This window comes from Artemia sp. Qi Xiang Cuo, chromosome 2 (genome assembly GCF_049724085.1).
Source record: "Artemia sp. Qi Xiang Cuo chromosome 2, ASM4972408v1, whole genome shotgun sequence".
In the NCBI taxonomy this organism is placed as follows: domain Eukaryota; kingdom Metazoa; phylum Arthropoda; class Branchiopoda; order Anostraca; family Artemiidae; genus Artemia; species Artemia sp. Qi Xiang Cuo.
The window spans coordinates 76,897,273-76,915,258 of record NC_142795.1 but is presented as its reverse complement, the minus strand read 5'-3'; the positions used below and the strand labels follow the sequence as shown (position 1 = coordinate 76,915,258).

Here is a 17,986-nt window from a genome sequence, read left to right as displayed (position 1 = left end):
AGACTTTTTTGCTTTTCTTCAAAGCTTTGAAAAAAGTGTTATAATATTCCAAATGTTACATTTGTGCATAGTTTTGGTAATCATTTCTAGGATGATTGTATTTTCTAAACCACTGTAGATACTTAATAACGTTGCAATAGCTAGTACCCTGAGGTCAAACGACTCTCAAAGACTCCTCCTTGAACCTCCCAAATTGAAAGCTTTTATTATGACCTGGCCTTTTAATGTAACTTGGGCACTGGACCAAGGACGCCATTGTTACTCAAGCGCAATGTTAGACGGGGATGTCGATATCAATTTCGGCACGCCAATTCGTTTTAGTGTGAATCTACCTGTAAAATAAGAATGAATTTTGCCAAAGTAAACCCGTTTCATCAATAGGGAAAAGAAACTGGATTGAACACATATGCCAATTTTTCTTTTGACCATAAGACCATGCCAGTGGTTCATCAAATATAACTCACAAAAATCTAGTTAATTTTGTCAACTTTTGAACTTTTTGGCATCCCTGCTTTCGATTAAAAAAAATAAAGGTATTATCACTTAAATATAATAACTCCGTATGTCTCCCTTCTGGATACCATCTTGATAGGATACCGTCTCTGCTTTAAATAAAAAAAAATAATTTAGTTATTGGCACCCCTGCTTTAAAAAAAGTCGAGGTATTATCATTTAAATATGATAGCTCAATACTCCCCCCCCTCTGGATACCACCTTGATAGGATGCCGTCTCTGCTTTAAATTAAAAAAAATGAACTTTTTTGGATCCCGGCTTTCAATCAATAAAATTTCGAGCTCTTAGCATTTAAATATAATACCTCCCCACACACACACCCCCACCCCTCTGGATACCACCTTGATAGGATAGCATCACAGCTTTCATTAGAAAAATAATTTACTGAATAATTAACAAGGTCAACATATGGTTCAAACAAACCCGCAAAGTAACGTTAAAAATCTTAGTGTTCCTTGAAAAAAAATTGAGAGCATGAGTAAAGGGGTACAAAGACAGCAACGAAAATGTCAAAATTATTCAGATATACCTCAAATTATTAGAAAACTGAGTGATAGATTCCCCATGGCAGTCCATAAGATCCAAAGAATCAAAATAAAAGGGAGCACACACAAAAGCCAAATAAGGCCAGTAGCCTATGAGGAATTGCAAAATACCCAAGACAATAAACACGTCTCAAAGGGGGCCCTGGGTCTGTAAAAATACTTCAATGGTTTCCCAGGAAATTTAATATTATTTCCTTCCGTCTCAACTTTAAATGGAAAAAAATAATTATTTTTTTGGTATCCCTGCTTTCAATTAGAAAAATAGGTACTATTATTTAAAAATTATAACTCCCTACCCCCCTCCCTTATATGCAATAATTTACAATTTATTTATGAATATATTTTTGGGGTAACATTCGGTTAAATCTTTAATTCCCCAACCTTGTACATAGCTTAGTCTATAGCTAAATTTTGTCACAACCGTCGGCGGTTTTTTTTTTTGGGGGGGGGGGGTAAAAATTTTCCAGAAAGAAGATTTTATTTCCTATCAGGTGTTAAATAATTGAGTATTAAAAATTAAGAAACTATTATCTAAAAACAGAAAAAAAAAATCTAAAAACTTACAATTCAGCTGTAGAAACAGTATGTAGGCTGTCAATTTCAAAATCCAACAGAAGGTTGAAGCTGCATAGTAGTGAATACTTTCTTTAATTCTATTCGACTTGAAGATAAAATTCTTGGCTACGAGTGATGTAAGAAATGGCAATTGGGAAACTGCATACGAAATTATTTAAAATCATTTCATAAAGACAACACTTTTTTTTTGTCAACATGTGAAGAAATGTGTACATTGCAGTATTTGCAATAGCATATTACATCTGTCTGTTTTTTATGCAAAGCAACAAAAGAGACAACAACTAATGAACAAGAGAGCAGTGAAGAATTATGGCATACACAGTAATATTTGGCAGGCAAAGTCACTGATGATAAATCGCTAGGAGTGACATCGTGATTGCGTGATTTTCGGGAATTCGGGGAACTAAATATTTTTTCAGGGTGATGTATAAATTTTCGGGGAAATACCTGAAAATTCGGAGATAGTGCAAGCTCTGCTTGATTTCTAATCAGCAAAATCGAAATACTGAACCCCACGGGAAGGAAAAGGTCTGACTTTGCGGTTGACACAATAAAGAAATGCCGTAAAATTAATTTAACCGTGACCGAACGCCACTATCTCGGCCGGCGGCAGCATGAATATGGCACGCCAGCGGCTTTACGACACTTCAGCGACGTTCAATTGGGTCGGCCATCGACGGCGGGCGTTCGCTCCGCCGGCGCGGCGCCGGGGTCTAGATATAATCATAAAATATTCTAACATACACAAAAACTGTCAAATTTTATTTAAAATGCACTCGTTTAGGGCCGGCATGAAAAGAATCAAAATAAAATATTTGAAAATACCATTTATTTCATTGCTTTGAAATTGTTTTAATGGTTTTCAAAAGAAATCTGATTCACTACACTATTTCATCTATAATCAAGATTTTTTCCCACAAAGTCCATGAATATAGAGATGTTTACTCAATCAAGTCTGGAATAAATTAATAAATATGGTTTATTTTCTGTTCAAATACCTTCTCTTCAAGAGATTTTTATTTTTTGTGCTGAAAGTCGAAAGCCTTTTTTTCTCTTTTTTTTGGCTCAGGCCATCTTGCTTTTGAAATTACTAACGCAGATTAATTCTGAGTTATCGAGTGTTTTAATACGCTAGGTGAGATAGGTCGTTTAACTTGAATACGATACACTCATGTAAGCCCAGTCTAATCGGTTGACACTACTGCGTTTTTATTCTTTCGCAAATCAGTTCACACACAACAGAATATATATATATATATATATATATATATATATATATATATATATATATATATATATATATATATATATATATATATATATATATATATATATATATATATATATATATATATATATATATATATATATATATATATATATATATATATATATATATATATATATATATATATATATATATATATATATATATATATATATATATATATCTTACGCAGATCCCCCATCTTGGGGGATGAAACTTGTTTCCATCCCCCAAGATGGATTCCTGCGGGGATGAATACTAACAATTCTGTCTCCACTCTTTAAAACAAAAATTGAAATGTCAGTTTTGACATTAAAAAGACACCAGCTTCTTAAAAACAAAACTATTTTTTGAAAGCTCTAAATTCTTATCGGTCGATGGTGTTTTTCTTAATTATGAAATGGGAAGGTTTCTCTCATCAGCTTGGTTAAGACAAAACGCAGCCAGTTAATCGTTATAATGCACCGTCTTGCGATAAACCGCGAATGAAAAGCAACGCAAGACACAGGTACATTTGTTTCCCCGGGAATTACAACTTTATGTATGTTTGTATGCATTTCCAAAAAAAAAACCATCGGGCCATAGGAAAAAAAACAGAACATAAACATAACAAAACCAACAAAAAACACAAATAAATTAAAAAGAAAAAACGTAATTAGCTATGAAAATTCATGAAATTATTTATAGAGATACATCTCTCACGATGTATCAGCCCTTCATCAACATACTTAGCCAAATTCCTTAATGTCATTGTAACTCGTGATCCTACAATCCCCTCCACCCACCTTCTATCTGCCAATACTAACGAAAAACACTAATTTCTCAGATCCGCCAAGTACTTACAATTTCCCAAAAAATGAAAAATATCCTCATCATTTTCCCCAAACACAGGACAAGGGACTGGGTTAACCCTATGACCCCTAAATTTCCTCTCTCTTTCCCCAATATCAGTCGACCCTCCCCTTAAATTTAAAATCCATTTTATTTCTTCCCCTTTCAACCCCAGCTTAAAATAAGGTTCTTCTCCCCACGTGTATTTCACCGTAATATACAGACTCAGAGATCCCGAGGCCTCCTTCCGAGCCTGTCACTGCTGTATTCCTTGCTCATGTAACCTTTTTTTACCTTATCAACCACTGTATCCGAATACGACCCCTTAGCTTGATTAAAAAAATACGAGTATCCTGCTTCATCTAAAATTTTCTTAATTTCTTGACGCCATCCTACCTCTATCTTATCCTCCAACAAGCTAAAATACACTTCTTTCTGTAGCCTATTCTTACTTCTTAAATCTGTATCTTTCAACCCAGGGTAAAAAAAATCTCCCAGCGAAAATTCGACTTTGGTAGGGTATTGATTATATAGTGGCATTGAGTTGACTCCACGTTTTTAAAGAAAGCTGCTTACCTTGTTGAGTCTGGGATCACGAAGGTGATCAAACCCCCTAACCATGCTTGGACAAACATTGTGTGCCTGTCCCTTCTGATCACTAAAGGGTCGCTTTTGAAGACGATCATAGCTGCCACTCATTTTGAATAGATTTGGTGCAGATGCCATAACTCTGGATGCACTGTTAGTTGTTGTAGCAGTTCTGAAAATAATGGATATAATTAAGAAATAATTAATATCAAGGTTTCTAATCTCTAATTAGATAGTTGTCAATCCCTAATCTGTAATTTAAAATAAATAAAACTTGGAACTGTTGTTATATATATATATATATATATATATATATATATATATATATATATATATATATATATATATATATATATATATATATATATATATATATATATATATATATATATATATATATATATATATATATATATATATATATATATATATATATATATATATATATATATATATATATATATATATATATATATAAGTAGAAATCTATCTAAAGGTCCCACGGGGGCACCATATATGGGCATAGAGTCCCTAGGGGAAATGGATTTCTGAGAAATTGATTGCGTAATCGATTGGGAATTTGGAACACCTGTGCTGTCAGTCATTAATCAAATTGTTTCGAGGCAAAGTTTAATAATGTCTGACAGGTACTGTCAACATTTCTCCAGGAATAGATCAAAGTCATTAATGTCTTTGCCTCGGAAACAACTCTTTTGGTCGAACTCCAAAAGATATTAATAACCAAACGCCATGGAAACAATTCTCCAAGAAACATCTTAGCGATGAATTGTTTTAGCGCGGGAATCAGGTTTCTTAGTAATTTGAAATGCGTCAGCGCAGAGATGCCAAAACAAAAGGAACACGCTGAAATTACGTTTAGGGATTATTTGGGCGAAACCGTTTTAACCATTTTAGGGAATTATTTCGGCGAAACAGTTAGAGACATTTTAAAAGATGATTTTAGAAAAGAAGTTAAGGGTGAAACTCTGTGTTCGTTATAATACACAAGTTGTATTTTAACAGTGTCGTGAGGTCCCCTACCCAAACCCCAAAGGGTTCTGATCCCCCTACCCCAACCCCAAAGGGTTCCAATCCCCCTACCCCAACCCCGAAGGAAGCCCCGGTCCTCAAAGGTCCCCCAAGCTCCCAAAGGGCCCCCGGATCCCCAAACGCCCTCCCCGGGCCCCCAAAGGCCCTCCCCCCGGTCCTCAAAGGTCCCCCAGGCTCCCAAAGGGCCCCCGGACCCCAAAGGCCCTCCCCGGGCCCCCAAAGGCCCTCCCCCAGCCCCCAAAGGCCCTCACCAGGTCCCCAAAGGACCACCAGGCCCTAAAGGCCCCCCCAGACCCCCAAAGGACCCCCAGCACCCCAAAGGCCCCGGAGGCCCCATTTTTTAATACATTTTTTGGCTTTATTATATCTTTTCAGAACAAGTTATTTTCTTAATGTCCATCCTAAACCCATTTTACAAGTTGAAGTATCCATCCCTTTCACCCACAACTTTACTTTACTGATTTTTGAATGCTCCAACACCAAGCAATACTTTTTAAAAGGCATTTCAGAACAAGTTCTTTTCTTAATATCCCTCCTAAACCCATTTTACAAGTTGAAGTACCCATCCATTTCACCCACAACATTACTTTACAGCTCTTGAAGGCCACAACACCAAGCAATACTTTTCAAAAGGCATTTCAGAACAAGTTAGTTTCTTAATGTCCCTTCTAAACCTATTTTCCAACTTGAAGTACCCATCCTTCTCACCCACAACTTTACTTTACAGCTTTTGAATGCTTCAACACCAAGCAATATTTTTCAAATAGCATTTCAGAACCAGTTCCTCTCTTAATGTCCCTCCTAAACTCATTTTACAAGTTGAAGTTCCCATCCTTTTCACCCGCAACTTTACTTTACAGCTTTTTGAATGCCCCAACTCCAAGTAATACTTTTCAAAAGGCATTTCAGAACAAGTTATTTTCTTAATGTCCCTTCTAAACCTATTTTCCAACTTGAAGTACCCGTCCTTCTCACCCACAACTTTACTTTACAGCTTTTGAATGCCCCAACACCAAGAAATACTTTTCAAAAGGCATTTCAGAACCAGTTCTTTTCTTAATGTTCCTCCCAAACCCATTTTACAAGTTGAAGTACCCATACTTTTCAACCACAACATTACTTTACAGCTCTTGAAGGCCACAACACCAAGCAATACTTTTCAAAAGGCATTTCAGAACAAGTTATTTTCTTAATGTCCCTTCTAAACCTAGTTTCCAACTTGAAGTACCCATCCTTCTCACCTACAATTTTACTTTACAGCTTTTGAATGCTCCAACACCAAGCAATACTTTTCAAATGACATTTCAGAACAAGTTATTTTCTTAATGTCCCTCCTAAACCCATTTTACAAGTTGAAGTACCCATCCTTTTCACCCACAGCTTTACTTTACAGCTTTTAAATGCCCCAACACCTAGCAATACTTTTCAAAAGGCATTTCAGAACCAGTTCCTTTCTTAATATCCCTCCTAAACCCATTTTACAAGTTGAAGTACCCATCCTTTTCACAGACAACATTACTTTACAGCTCTTGTAGGCCAAAAAACCAAGCAATACTTTTCAATGCATTTCACAACAAGTTCTTTTCTTAATATCCCTCCTAAACCCATTTTACAAGTTGAAGTACCCGTACTTTTCACCCACAACTTTACTTTACAGCTTTTTGAATGCCCCAAAACCAAGCAATACTTTTCAAAGGGTATTTCAGAACAAGCTATTTTCTCAATGTCCCTTCTAAACCTATTTTCCAGCTTAAAGCACTTATCTTTTTCACAAACAACTTTACTTTACAGTCTTTTGCATATCACAACACCAAGAAATACTTTTCAGAATACATTTCAGAACAAGTTTTTTTCTTAATGTCATTCATAGACCAATTTTACAAGTTGAAGTACCCATCCTTTTCACCCACAACTTTACTTTACAGCTTTTTGGATATCTCAACACCAAGAAATACTTTTCAAAAGACATTTCAGAGCAAGTTCCTTTCTTAATGTCCCTTCTAAGTCCATTTTACAAGTTGAAACATCCTTCCTTTTAACCCACAACTTTACTTTACAGCTTTTTGGATACCCCAACACCAAGAAATACCTTTCAAAAGGCATTTCAGAGCAACATCTTTTCTTAATGTACCTTCTAAAACAATTTTAAAAGTTGAAGCATCCATCCTTTTCACCCACATCTTTACTCTACAGCTTTTTGTATACCTCAACACCAAATATACCTTTCAAACGGCATTTCAGAGCAATTTCCTTTCTTAAAGTCCCTTCTAAACTCATTTTCCAACTTAAAGTAACCGTCCTTTTCACCCACAACTTTACTTTACAGCTTTTTGGATATCTCAACACCAAGCAATACTTTTCAAAGGGCATTTCAGAGCAAGTTCCTTTCTTAATGTTCCTCCTAAACCAATTTTAAAAGTTGAAGCATCCATCCTTTTCACCCACAACTTTACTCTACAGCTTTTTGGATACCTCAAAACCAAGAAATACCATTCAAAAGGTATTTCAGAGCAACTTATTTTCTTAATGTCCCTTCTAAACCCATTTTACAAGTTGAAGTACCCATCCTTTTCACCCACAACTTTACTTTACAGCTTTTTGGATACCTCAACACCAAGCAATACTTTTCAAAAGGCATTTAAGAGCAAGTTCCTCTCTTAATGTCCCTCCTAGACCCATTTTACAAGTTGAGGCATCCATCCTTTTCACCCACAACTTTACTTTACAGCTTTTGAATGCGCCAATATCATGCAATACTTTTCAGACATTTCAGAACAAGTTCTTTTCATAATTTCCATTGTAAACCCATTTTACAAGTTGAAGTAACCATCCTTTTCATCCACAACTTTACTCTACAGCTTTTTGAATGCTCCAACATCAAACAATACTTTTCAAAGACATTTCAGAACAATTTCTTTTCTTGGTGACCGTCGTAAACCCATTTTACAAATTGAAGTACTCATCCTTTTCACCTAAAATTTTACTTTAAAGCATTTTGAATGCTCCAAAACCAAGCAATACTTTTCAAAGGGCATTTCAGAACAAGTTCTTTTCTTAATGTCCCTCCTAAACCCAATTTACAAGTTTAAGTACCCAACGTTTTTCACCCAGAACTATACTTCACAGCTTTTCGAATGCCCACAACACCAAGCAATACTTTTCAAAAGGCATTTCAGAACAAGTTATTTTCTTAATGTCCTACGTACGCGCTCGTACGTAGGCTAACCTAACCTAACTTAACCTAACCTAACATAACTTAATCTAGCCTAACCTAACCTAACTTAAACATGGAGACCCGGTTAGCTAGCTAACCTAACCCACCTAACCTGCCTTAACCTAGCCTAATCTAACCTAACTTAATCTAGTCTAACCTAACTTAATCTAGTCTAACCTAATCTAACCTAACCATACTCGCCGGAAAATCCCCCCAGGTCGACTTTGTATTTCTCTCTCACTATGCATGCTTATTGGGGATTTTTTATTTTCTTTGAAAAAAATTAGAATTGAACTATAACTTTTTTCTTTTCTCTAAGAAAATTCAGAAGAGAACTCTAAATTTCTTTGTGTATTTGTGAAATTAAGAACTGAAGTGGAAGATTTTTATTTTTCTCTGGAAAAATTAGAATTGAACTGTAAGTTCTTTAAAAAAATTCAGACTTGAGTTAACCTTTTATGATCACTGTAAAACTTTTTCTATCTTCTATGAAAAATTTAGAACAGTAATTTAAAATTTTTCCATCTCTTTGAGAAAAATCTGAACTGAAGTGGAAAATTTTTATTTTTCTTGAAAAATAGAATTGATCTGTAACTTATTTCTCCTCATATGGATAGTTAGGAAAAGAACTTGAACTTTTTTTCACATCAATGAGAAAATTAGCTCCTTATCTTCATAGAGAAATATTCACGATCAATGTGTAACTTTTTCTATCTTCTACAAAAAATTTGGAGGAGAATTTTAACTTTATGTCTTTGGGGAAACATCTGAACTGAAGTAGAACCTTTTTATATTATTAGGAAATCAAAAACTAATTTCTTTTTCATTGAGAAAATTCAGAAGAGAGCTTGAACTTTTCTTCACTTCATTGAGAAATTTCAAATAGAACTTTAAATTTCCTTTTGTCTTTGTGAAATTAAGAACTGAAATGGAAGATTTTTATTTTCTTTGGAGAAAATAGAATTGAACTGTAAGTTCTTTAATAAAATTCAGAAGATAACTTGAACTTTCCATCTTCTATGAAAAAATTTGGAACAGTATTTTAAATTTTTTCATCTCTGAGAAAAATCTGAACTGAAGTGGAAACTTGCATGATATTGTCGCGAGCACAAAAAAAAAAATCTGAACTGAATTGGAAACTTGCATGATATTGTGTTGTGCAAAAAAGTTTTAAAGAAAAATTGTGGTGAAAAGGATGGGTACCTCAACTTTTAAAATGGGTTTAGGAGGAAAATTAAGAAAAGAACTTGTTCTGAAATGCCTTTTGAAAAGTATTGCTTGGTGTTGTGGGCATTTAAAAAGCTGTGAAGTATAGTTCTGGGTGAAAAAGTTGGGTACTTCAACTTGTAAAATGGGTTTAGGAGGGACATTAAGAAAAAAGTTGTAAAGTAAAGTTGTGGTGAAAAAGATGGGTACTTCAACTTGTAAAATGGGTTTAGGTGGGACATTAAGAAAGGAAGTTGGTCTGAAATGTCTTTTGAAAAGTACTGCTAGGTGTTGGGGCATTCAAAAAGCTGTAAAGTAAAGTTTTGGGTGAAAAGGATGGGTACTTCAACTTGTAAAATGGGCTTAGGACGGACATTAAGAAAAGAACTTGTTCTGAAATGTCTTTGAAAAATATTGCTTGATGATATGGCATTCAAAAAGCTGTAAAGTATAGTTGCGGGTGAAATGGTTGGGAACTTCAACTTGTAAAATGGGTTTAGGAAGGACATTAAGAAAATAACTCGTTCTGAAATACCTTTGTAAAGTATTTCTTGGTGTTGTGGGCATTCAAAAAGCTGTGAAGCATAGTTTTGGGTGAAAAAGCTGGGTACTTCAACTAATAAAATGGGTTTAGGAGGGCCATTAAGAAAATAAAGTCGTATAGTAAAGTTTTGGTGAAAAGGATGAGTACTTAAACTTGTAAAATGGGCTTAGGAGGGACATTAAGAAAGGAACTTGTTTTGAAAGGCCTTTTGAAAAGTATTGCTTTGTGTTGGTTGTAAAGAATGGCTACTTCAACTTGTAAAATGGGTTTAGGAAGGACATTAAGAAAAGAACTTGTTCTGAAATGCTTTTGAAAAGTATTGCTTGATGTTGGGGTATTCGAAAAGCCTTATAGTAGAGTTGTGAGGAAAAGGATGGGTACTTCGCTTTGTAAAATGGATTTAGGACGGTCACTAAGAAAAGAACTTGTTCTGAAATGTCTTTTGAAAAGTATTGCTTGATGTTGGAGTATTCAAAAAGCTGTAAAGTAAAGTTGTGGGTGAAAAGGATGGTTACTTCAACTTGTAAAATTGGTTTAGGAAGGACATTAAGAAAAAAATTGTTCTGAAATGCCTTTGAAAAGTATTGCTTGATGTTCGAGTGTGGAAAAAAGTCGTAAAGTAAAGTCTTGGGGAAAAAGATAAGTACTTATAACTTGTAAAATGGGTTTAGGAGGGACATTAACAAAGGAACTTGCTCTGAAATGTCTTTTGAAAAGTATTGCTTGATCTTGAGGTGTGCAAAAAGTCGTAAAATATAGTTGTGGTGAAAAAGATAACTACTTCAACTTGCAAAATTGGTTTATGAAGGACATTAAGAAAAAACTTGTTCTGAAAAAACATAATAGAGCCCTTTAAAAAGTATTGCTTGATGTTTGAGTGTGGAAAAAAGTCGTAAAGTAAAGTTGGGGTGAAAAAGACGGGTACTTCAAGTTGGAAAATGGGTTTAGAAGGGACATTAAGAAAGGATGTTGCTCTGATATGCCTTTTGAAAGGTATATTTTGGTGTTGAGGTATCCAAAAAGCTGTAAAGTAAAGTTGTGTGTGAAATTGATGGATGCTTCAACTTGTAAAATGGTTTTAGGAGGGACATTAAGAAAGGAGCTTGCTCTGAAATGCCTTTTCATAAGTATTTCTTGGTGTTGAGGTATTCAAAAAGCTGTAAAGTAAAGTTGTGAGTGAAAAGGATAGGTATTCCATGTTGGAGAATGGGTTTAGAAATGACATTAAAAAAGGAGTTGCTCTGAAATTCCTTTGAAAGGTATCGCTTGGTGTTGGAGCATTCAAAAAGCTGTAAAGTAAAGTTGTGGGTGAAAAGGATTGGTACTTCAAGTTGGAAAATGGGTTTAGAAAGGGACATTAAGAAAGGAACTTGCTCTGAAATGCATTTTGAAAGGTATTTCTTGATGTTGAGGTATCCGAAAAGCTGTAAAGTAAAGTTTTGGGTGAAAAGGAAGGATGCTTCAAGATGGAAAATGTGTTTAGAATGTACATTAAGAAGAGATGTTGCTCTGAAATGTCTTTTGAATGTTATTTCTTGGTGTTGAGTTATCCAAAAAGCTGTAAAGTAAAGTTGTGGGTGAAAAGGAAGGATGCTTCAACTAATAAAATGGATTTAGAAAGGACATGAAGAAGGAACTTGTTCTGAAATGTCTTTTGAAAAGTATTTCTTGGTGTTCAGGTATCCAAACAGCTGGAAAGTATAGTTGCGGGTGAAAAGGTTGGGAACTTCAACATGTAAAATGGGTTTAGGAAAGATATTAAGAAAATAACTTGTTCTGAAATGCTTTTTGAAAAGTATTGCTTGGTGTTGTGGGCATTCGAAAAGCTGTGAAGTATAGTTCAGGGTGAAAAAGTTGGGTACTTAAACTTGTAAAATGGGTTTAGGAGGGACATTAAGAAAAGAACTTGTTCTGAAATGCCCTTTGAAAAGTATTGCATGGTTTTGGAGCATTCAAAATGCTGTAAAGTAAAATTTTAGTTGAAAAGGATGAGTACTTCAATGGGTAAAATGGGTTTAGGACGGTCACCAAGAAAAGAACTTGTTCTGAAATGTCTTTGAAAAGTATTGTTTGATGTTGGAGCATTCAAAAAACTGTAGAGTAAAGTTGTGGATAAAAAGGATGGTTACTTCAACTTGTAAAATGGGTTTACAATAGAAATTATGAAAAGAACTTGTTCTGAAATGTCTTTGAAAAGTATTGCTTGGTGTTGGCACCTTCAAGAGCCGTAAAGTAAAGTTGTGGGTGAAAAGGTTGGATGCCTTTATTTGTAAAATGGGTCTAGGAGGGACATTAAGAGAGGAACTTGCTCTTAAATGCCTTTTGAAAAGTATTGCTTGGTGTTGAGATATCCAAAAAGTTGTAAAGTAAAGTTGTGGGTGAAAAGGATGGGTACTTCAAGTTGGAAAATGGGTTTAGAAGGGACATTAAGAAAATAAGTTGCTCTGAAATACCTTTTGCATGGTATTTCTTGGTGTTGAGGCATCCAAAAAGCTGTAAAGTAAAGTTGTGAGTGAAAAGGATGGATGCTTCAACTTTTAAAATTGGTTTAGGAGGAACATTAAGAAAGGAACTTGCTCTGAAATGCCTTTTGAAAGGTATTTCTTGGTGTTGAGATATCCAAAAAGCTGTAAAGTAAAGTTGTGGGTGAAAAGGACGGGTACTTCAAGTTGGAAAATGGGTTTAGAAGGGACTTTAAGAAAGGAACTTGCTCTGAAATGCCTTTTGAAAGGTATATATTGTGTTGAGATATCCAAAAAGCCGTAGAGTAAAGATGTGGGTGAAAAGGATGGATGCTTCAACTTGTAAAATGGTTTTAGAAGGGAAATTAAGAAAAGATGTTGCTCTGAAATGCCTTTTGAAAGGTATTTCTTGGTGTTGGGGTATCCAAAAAGCTGTAAAGTAAAGTTGTGGGTGAAAAGGAAGGATGCTTCAACTTGTAAAATGAGCTTAGAAGGGACATTAAGAAAGGAACTTGCTCTGAAATGTCTTTTGAAAAGTATTTCTTGGTGTTGAGATATCCAAAAAGCTGTAAAGTAAAGTTGTAGGTGAAAAGGATGGGTACTTCAACTTGTAAAATTGGTCTATGAATGACATTAAGAAAAAAACTTGTTCTGAAATGTCTTTTGAAAAGTATTTCTTGGTGTTGTGGTATGCAAAAGACTGTAAAGTAAAGTTGTGTGTTAAAAAGATAAGTGCTTCAAGTTGGAAAATAGGTTTAGAAGGGACATTGAGAAAATAGCTTGTTCTGAAAAGCCCTTTGAAAAGTATTGCTTGGTGTTGGGGCATTCAAAAAGCTGTAAAGTAAAGTTGTGGGTGAAAAGTACGGGTACTTCAACTTGTAAAATGGGTTTAGGAGGGACATTAAGAAAAGAACTTGTTGTGAAATGCATTGAAAAGTATTGCTTGGTTTTGTGGCCTTCAAGAGCTGTAAAGTAATGTTGTGTGTGAAAAGGATGGGTACTTCAACTTGTAAAATGGGTTTAGGAGGGATATTAAGAAAGGAACTGGTTCTGAAATGCCCTTTGAAAAGTATTGCTAGGGTGCATTCAAAAGCTGTAAAGTAAAGTTGTGGGTGAAAAGGATGGGTACTTCAACTTGTAAAATGGGTTTAGGAGGGACATTAAGAAAAGAACTGGTTCTGAAATGTCATTTGAAAAGTATTGCTTGGTGTTGGAGCATTCAAAAGCTGTAAAGTAAAATTGTGGGTGAGAAGGATGGGTACTTCAAGTTGGAAAATAGGTTTAGAAGGGACGTTAAGAAAATAACTTGTTCTGAAATGCCTTTTGAAAAGTATTGCTTGGTGTTGTGGCCGTCAAGAGCTGTAAAGTAATCTTGTGGTTGAAAAGTATGGGTACTTAAACTTATAAAATGGGTTTGGGAGGGACATTAAGAAAAGAACTGGTTCTGAAATGCCTTTTGAAAAGTATTTCTTGGTGTTGGGGCATTCAAAAGCTGTAAAGTAAAGTTGTGGGTGAGAAGGATGGGTACTTCAAGTTGGAAAATAGGTTTAGAAGGGACATTAAGAAAATAACTTGTTCTGAAATGCCTTTTGAAAAGTATTGCTTGGAGTTGGGGCATTCAAAAAGCTGTAAAGTAAAGTTGCGGGTGAAAAGGATGGGAACTTCAACTTGTAAAATGACTTTAGGAGGGACATTAAGAGAGGAACTGGTTCTGAAATGCTATTTGAAAAGTATTGCTTGGTGTTGAAGCATTCAAAAGCTGTAAAGTAAAGTTGTGGGTGAGAAGGATGGGTACTTCAAGTTGGAAAATAGGTTTAGAAGGGACATTAAGAAACTAACTTGTTCTGAAATGCCTTTTGAAAAGTATTGCTTGGTGTTGTGGCCTTCAAGAGCTGTAAAGTAATGTTGTGGGTGAAATGGATGGGTACTTCAACTTGTAAAATGGGTTTAGGAGGGATATTAAGAAAAGAACTTGTTCTGAAATGCCTTTTAAAAAGTATTGCTTGGTGTTGGAGCATTCAAAAATCAGTATAGTAAAGTTGTGGGTGAAAGGGATGGATACTTCAACTTGTAAAATGGGTTTAGGATGGACATTAAGAAAATAACTTGTTCTGAAAAGATATAATAAAGCCATAAAAAGTATTAAAAAATGGGGCCTCCGGGGCCTTTGGGGTGCTGGGGGTCCTTTGGGGGTCTGGTGGGGGCCTTTAGGGCCGGGTGGTCCTTTGGGGACCTGGTGAGGGCCTTTTCGGGCTGGGGGAGGGCCTTTGGGGGCCCGGGGAGGGCCTTTGGGGGTCCGGGGGCCCTTTGGGAGCCTGGGGGACCTTTGAGGACCGGAGGGAGGGCCTGTGGGGGCCCGGGGAGGGCGTTTGGGGATCCGGGGGCCCTTTGGGAGCTTGGGGGACCTTTGAGGACCGGGGCTTCTTTCGGGGTTGGGGTAGGGGGATTGGAACCCTTTGGGGTTGGGGTAGGGGGATCGGAACCGTTTGGGGTTGGGGTAGGGGACCTCACGACACTGTTAAAATACAACTTGTGTATTATAACGACCACAGAGTTTTACCCTCAACTTCTTTTCTAAAATCATCTTTTAAAATGTCTCTAACTGTTTCGCCAAAATAATTCCCTAAAATGGTTAAAACGGTTTCGCCCAAATAATCCCTAAACGTAATTTCAGCGTGTTCCTTTTGTTTTGGAATCTCTGCGCTGACGCATTTCAAATTACTAAGAAACCTATTTCCCGCGCTAAAACAATTCATCGCTAAGATGTTTCTTGGAGAATTGTTTCCATGGCGTTTGGTTATTAATATCTTTTGGAGTTCGACCAAAAGAGTTGTTTCCGAGGCAAAGACATTAATGACTTGGATCTATTCCTGGAGAAATGTTGACAGTACCTGTCAGACATTATTAAACTTTGCCTGGAAACAATTTGATTAATGACTGACAGCACAGGTGTTCCAAATTCCCAATCGATTACGCAATCAATTTCTCAGAAATCCATTTCCCCTAGGGACTCTATGCCCATATTTGGTGCCCCCGTGGGGCCTTTAGATAGCTTTCTACTTATATATATATATATATATATAATATTCGGCTCCTACACAAATGTTTGTTCTCCACTGGTTGTTCACTTATCGACAGACTATCCTGACAATGTAACTTGTATACAATACAATTTCAGTCAATGAGTTATTAAATATAAAATCTAAAGGGTGGCAGTTATAAATTAAATATCAAATTAGTAGGTGGAAAAACAACGTTTTTTAAAGGAATTATATAGCATTTTGTTCCAACAAAAATATCACGTTTCTCAAACCTACGGAAATTCAGTCTTTCTGTGATTAGATCAATGTAGTGGACTAAGCTAACAGTAGTTCTACAAACAATGGATAAATAAAAGAAAGATTAAATGCAATACAAATATCAGTCACTATTAATCTCTAAATCTAAACCACGAAAACTAAAAATGGAGTAGATAAAAAAGAAAAGTGGAGAGAAAATCAGCATTATCTTTTTTTTTCCAACCTTTTAAAATCCAACCTCAAGTAGGAAAAGTGGAAATTTATTTTTTATACTTCGAAATAATGCAAACATTAATTTTGCGAATTTAGCAATGTTTTGCTTATCAGAGCAGACAACAACTGGATTAGGACAGATCATAAGCTCGACACAGCGGACCTATAAATTAGACTACGAGAGCATCGAGAATGATTTGACAAGAGCATCGAGCATGACCCCAGCTACGAATAGGTGTAAACGTTTCATGCAGCCACATGGACGGCGATTCCTGGGACTCAATTCACCTTTTCCGACATCTAATAGCTTTTTCTATACGATAAATAAGCTTTCGCGATGATTTTGTATGATATATATATATATATATATATATATATATATATATATATATATATATATATATATATATATATATATATATATATATATATATATATATATATATATACTACTACTAACAACTCACCGCAGCACCAAGCCGCCTGAGGCCAACACAGCCACGCACGCTCCTCCTCCACCTCAATCTATTCAGAGCCTCCCTTTTTACACCCGCCCACGAAGTTCCCATTTCCTTTAAATCTTTCTTTATGACGTCCTCCCACCCCAGACGGGGACGACCTGCTTTCCGTTTAGCCCTCGATGGTTGGCCGAAAAGAACAATCTTCGGCAATCTGTCATCCTTCATCCGCACAACGTGCCCTAACCACCTCAACTATTTTTAATTATAGACCTAGAGAGCGGTATTGAAACACATTTTTCGTATAGCCTATTGTTTGAAATACGGTCAATCAGCAGGGTGCCCAGAACAATTCTTAATCAACTTCTCTATAAAAAATCAAGAAAATCTTAATCCGCTTGTCGGAGCGTCCATGCTTCAGAGTCATATTTGACCACTGTCATTACTGTAGCTTCTTGTATTTTAATCTTGGTTAGTAAACTTATCTTCCTATTCTTCCAAACTTTTTTTAACTGTGAAAAAATACTCTGAACCTTGGCTTTTCTACTTTTAACATCTTCACTGATTCCACCATCTTTACTAATAATACTACCATGGTAAGCAAAGCTGCCCACCTGATCAATCTTTTGATTACGTAACATCACCTCTTAATCTTCACTTATCCCTAGCCTTAGTGACTTAGTCTTCCTAACATTAATTTTCAAACCAATTCTAGCACCCTGAACTCGCAAACCTCTAAAACTTCATTCATTTTGCTCACACTTTCATCTAGAATGCTTAAATCATCAGCATAATCCAAGTCCAGGAGACTTTTTCCTCCCCATTTGATTCCGTGGTCTCCCATTGCCTTTCCTGCGCTCCTTAAAACAAAGTCCATCAAAATAGTCCATATAAATGGGGATAGAACACAGCCCTGCTTAACCCCTGATTTAATACAAAACCAGCTGATAACCTCATTTCCTACCTTAACCGCAGCAGTGTTATTCTCGTACGTAGCACTAATCACTTTAATGTATTTGTCTGGTATACCATACAAGGATAAAACCTTTACTATAGCTCTTCTATCAACAGAATCGAACACTTGCTCATAATCTATAAAACTGAGGACCAAAGGTGTTTGAAAACTCAGGCACTTCTCAATTATTAGCCTAAGAGTGAAAATTTTATCGACACATCCTCTACCTTTTCTAAAACCGCACTGCTCTTCTCTTAAAACTTT

At 35.8% G+C, this 17,986-nt stretch overlaps 1 protein-coding gene across 3 annotated transcripts in view; it reads right to left on the bottom strand.

Moving 5' to 3' along the window:
- Men-b (NADP-dependent malic enzyme b, mitochondrial) overlaps positions 1–17,986 on the bottom strand; it is a 270,075-nt gene that overhangs the window by 166,818 nt on the left and 85,271 nt on the right. For all 3 annotated transcript variants that reach the window (XM_089103272.1, XM_089103274.1, XM_089103273.1), the window contains exon 2: positions 4,310–4,493. In XM_089103272.1, coding sequence (XP_088959398.1) covers positions 4,310–4,493 — 184 coding nt within the window. The remainder of the gene's footprint in view (positions 1–4,309; positions 4,494–17,986) is intronic.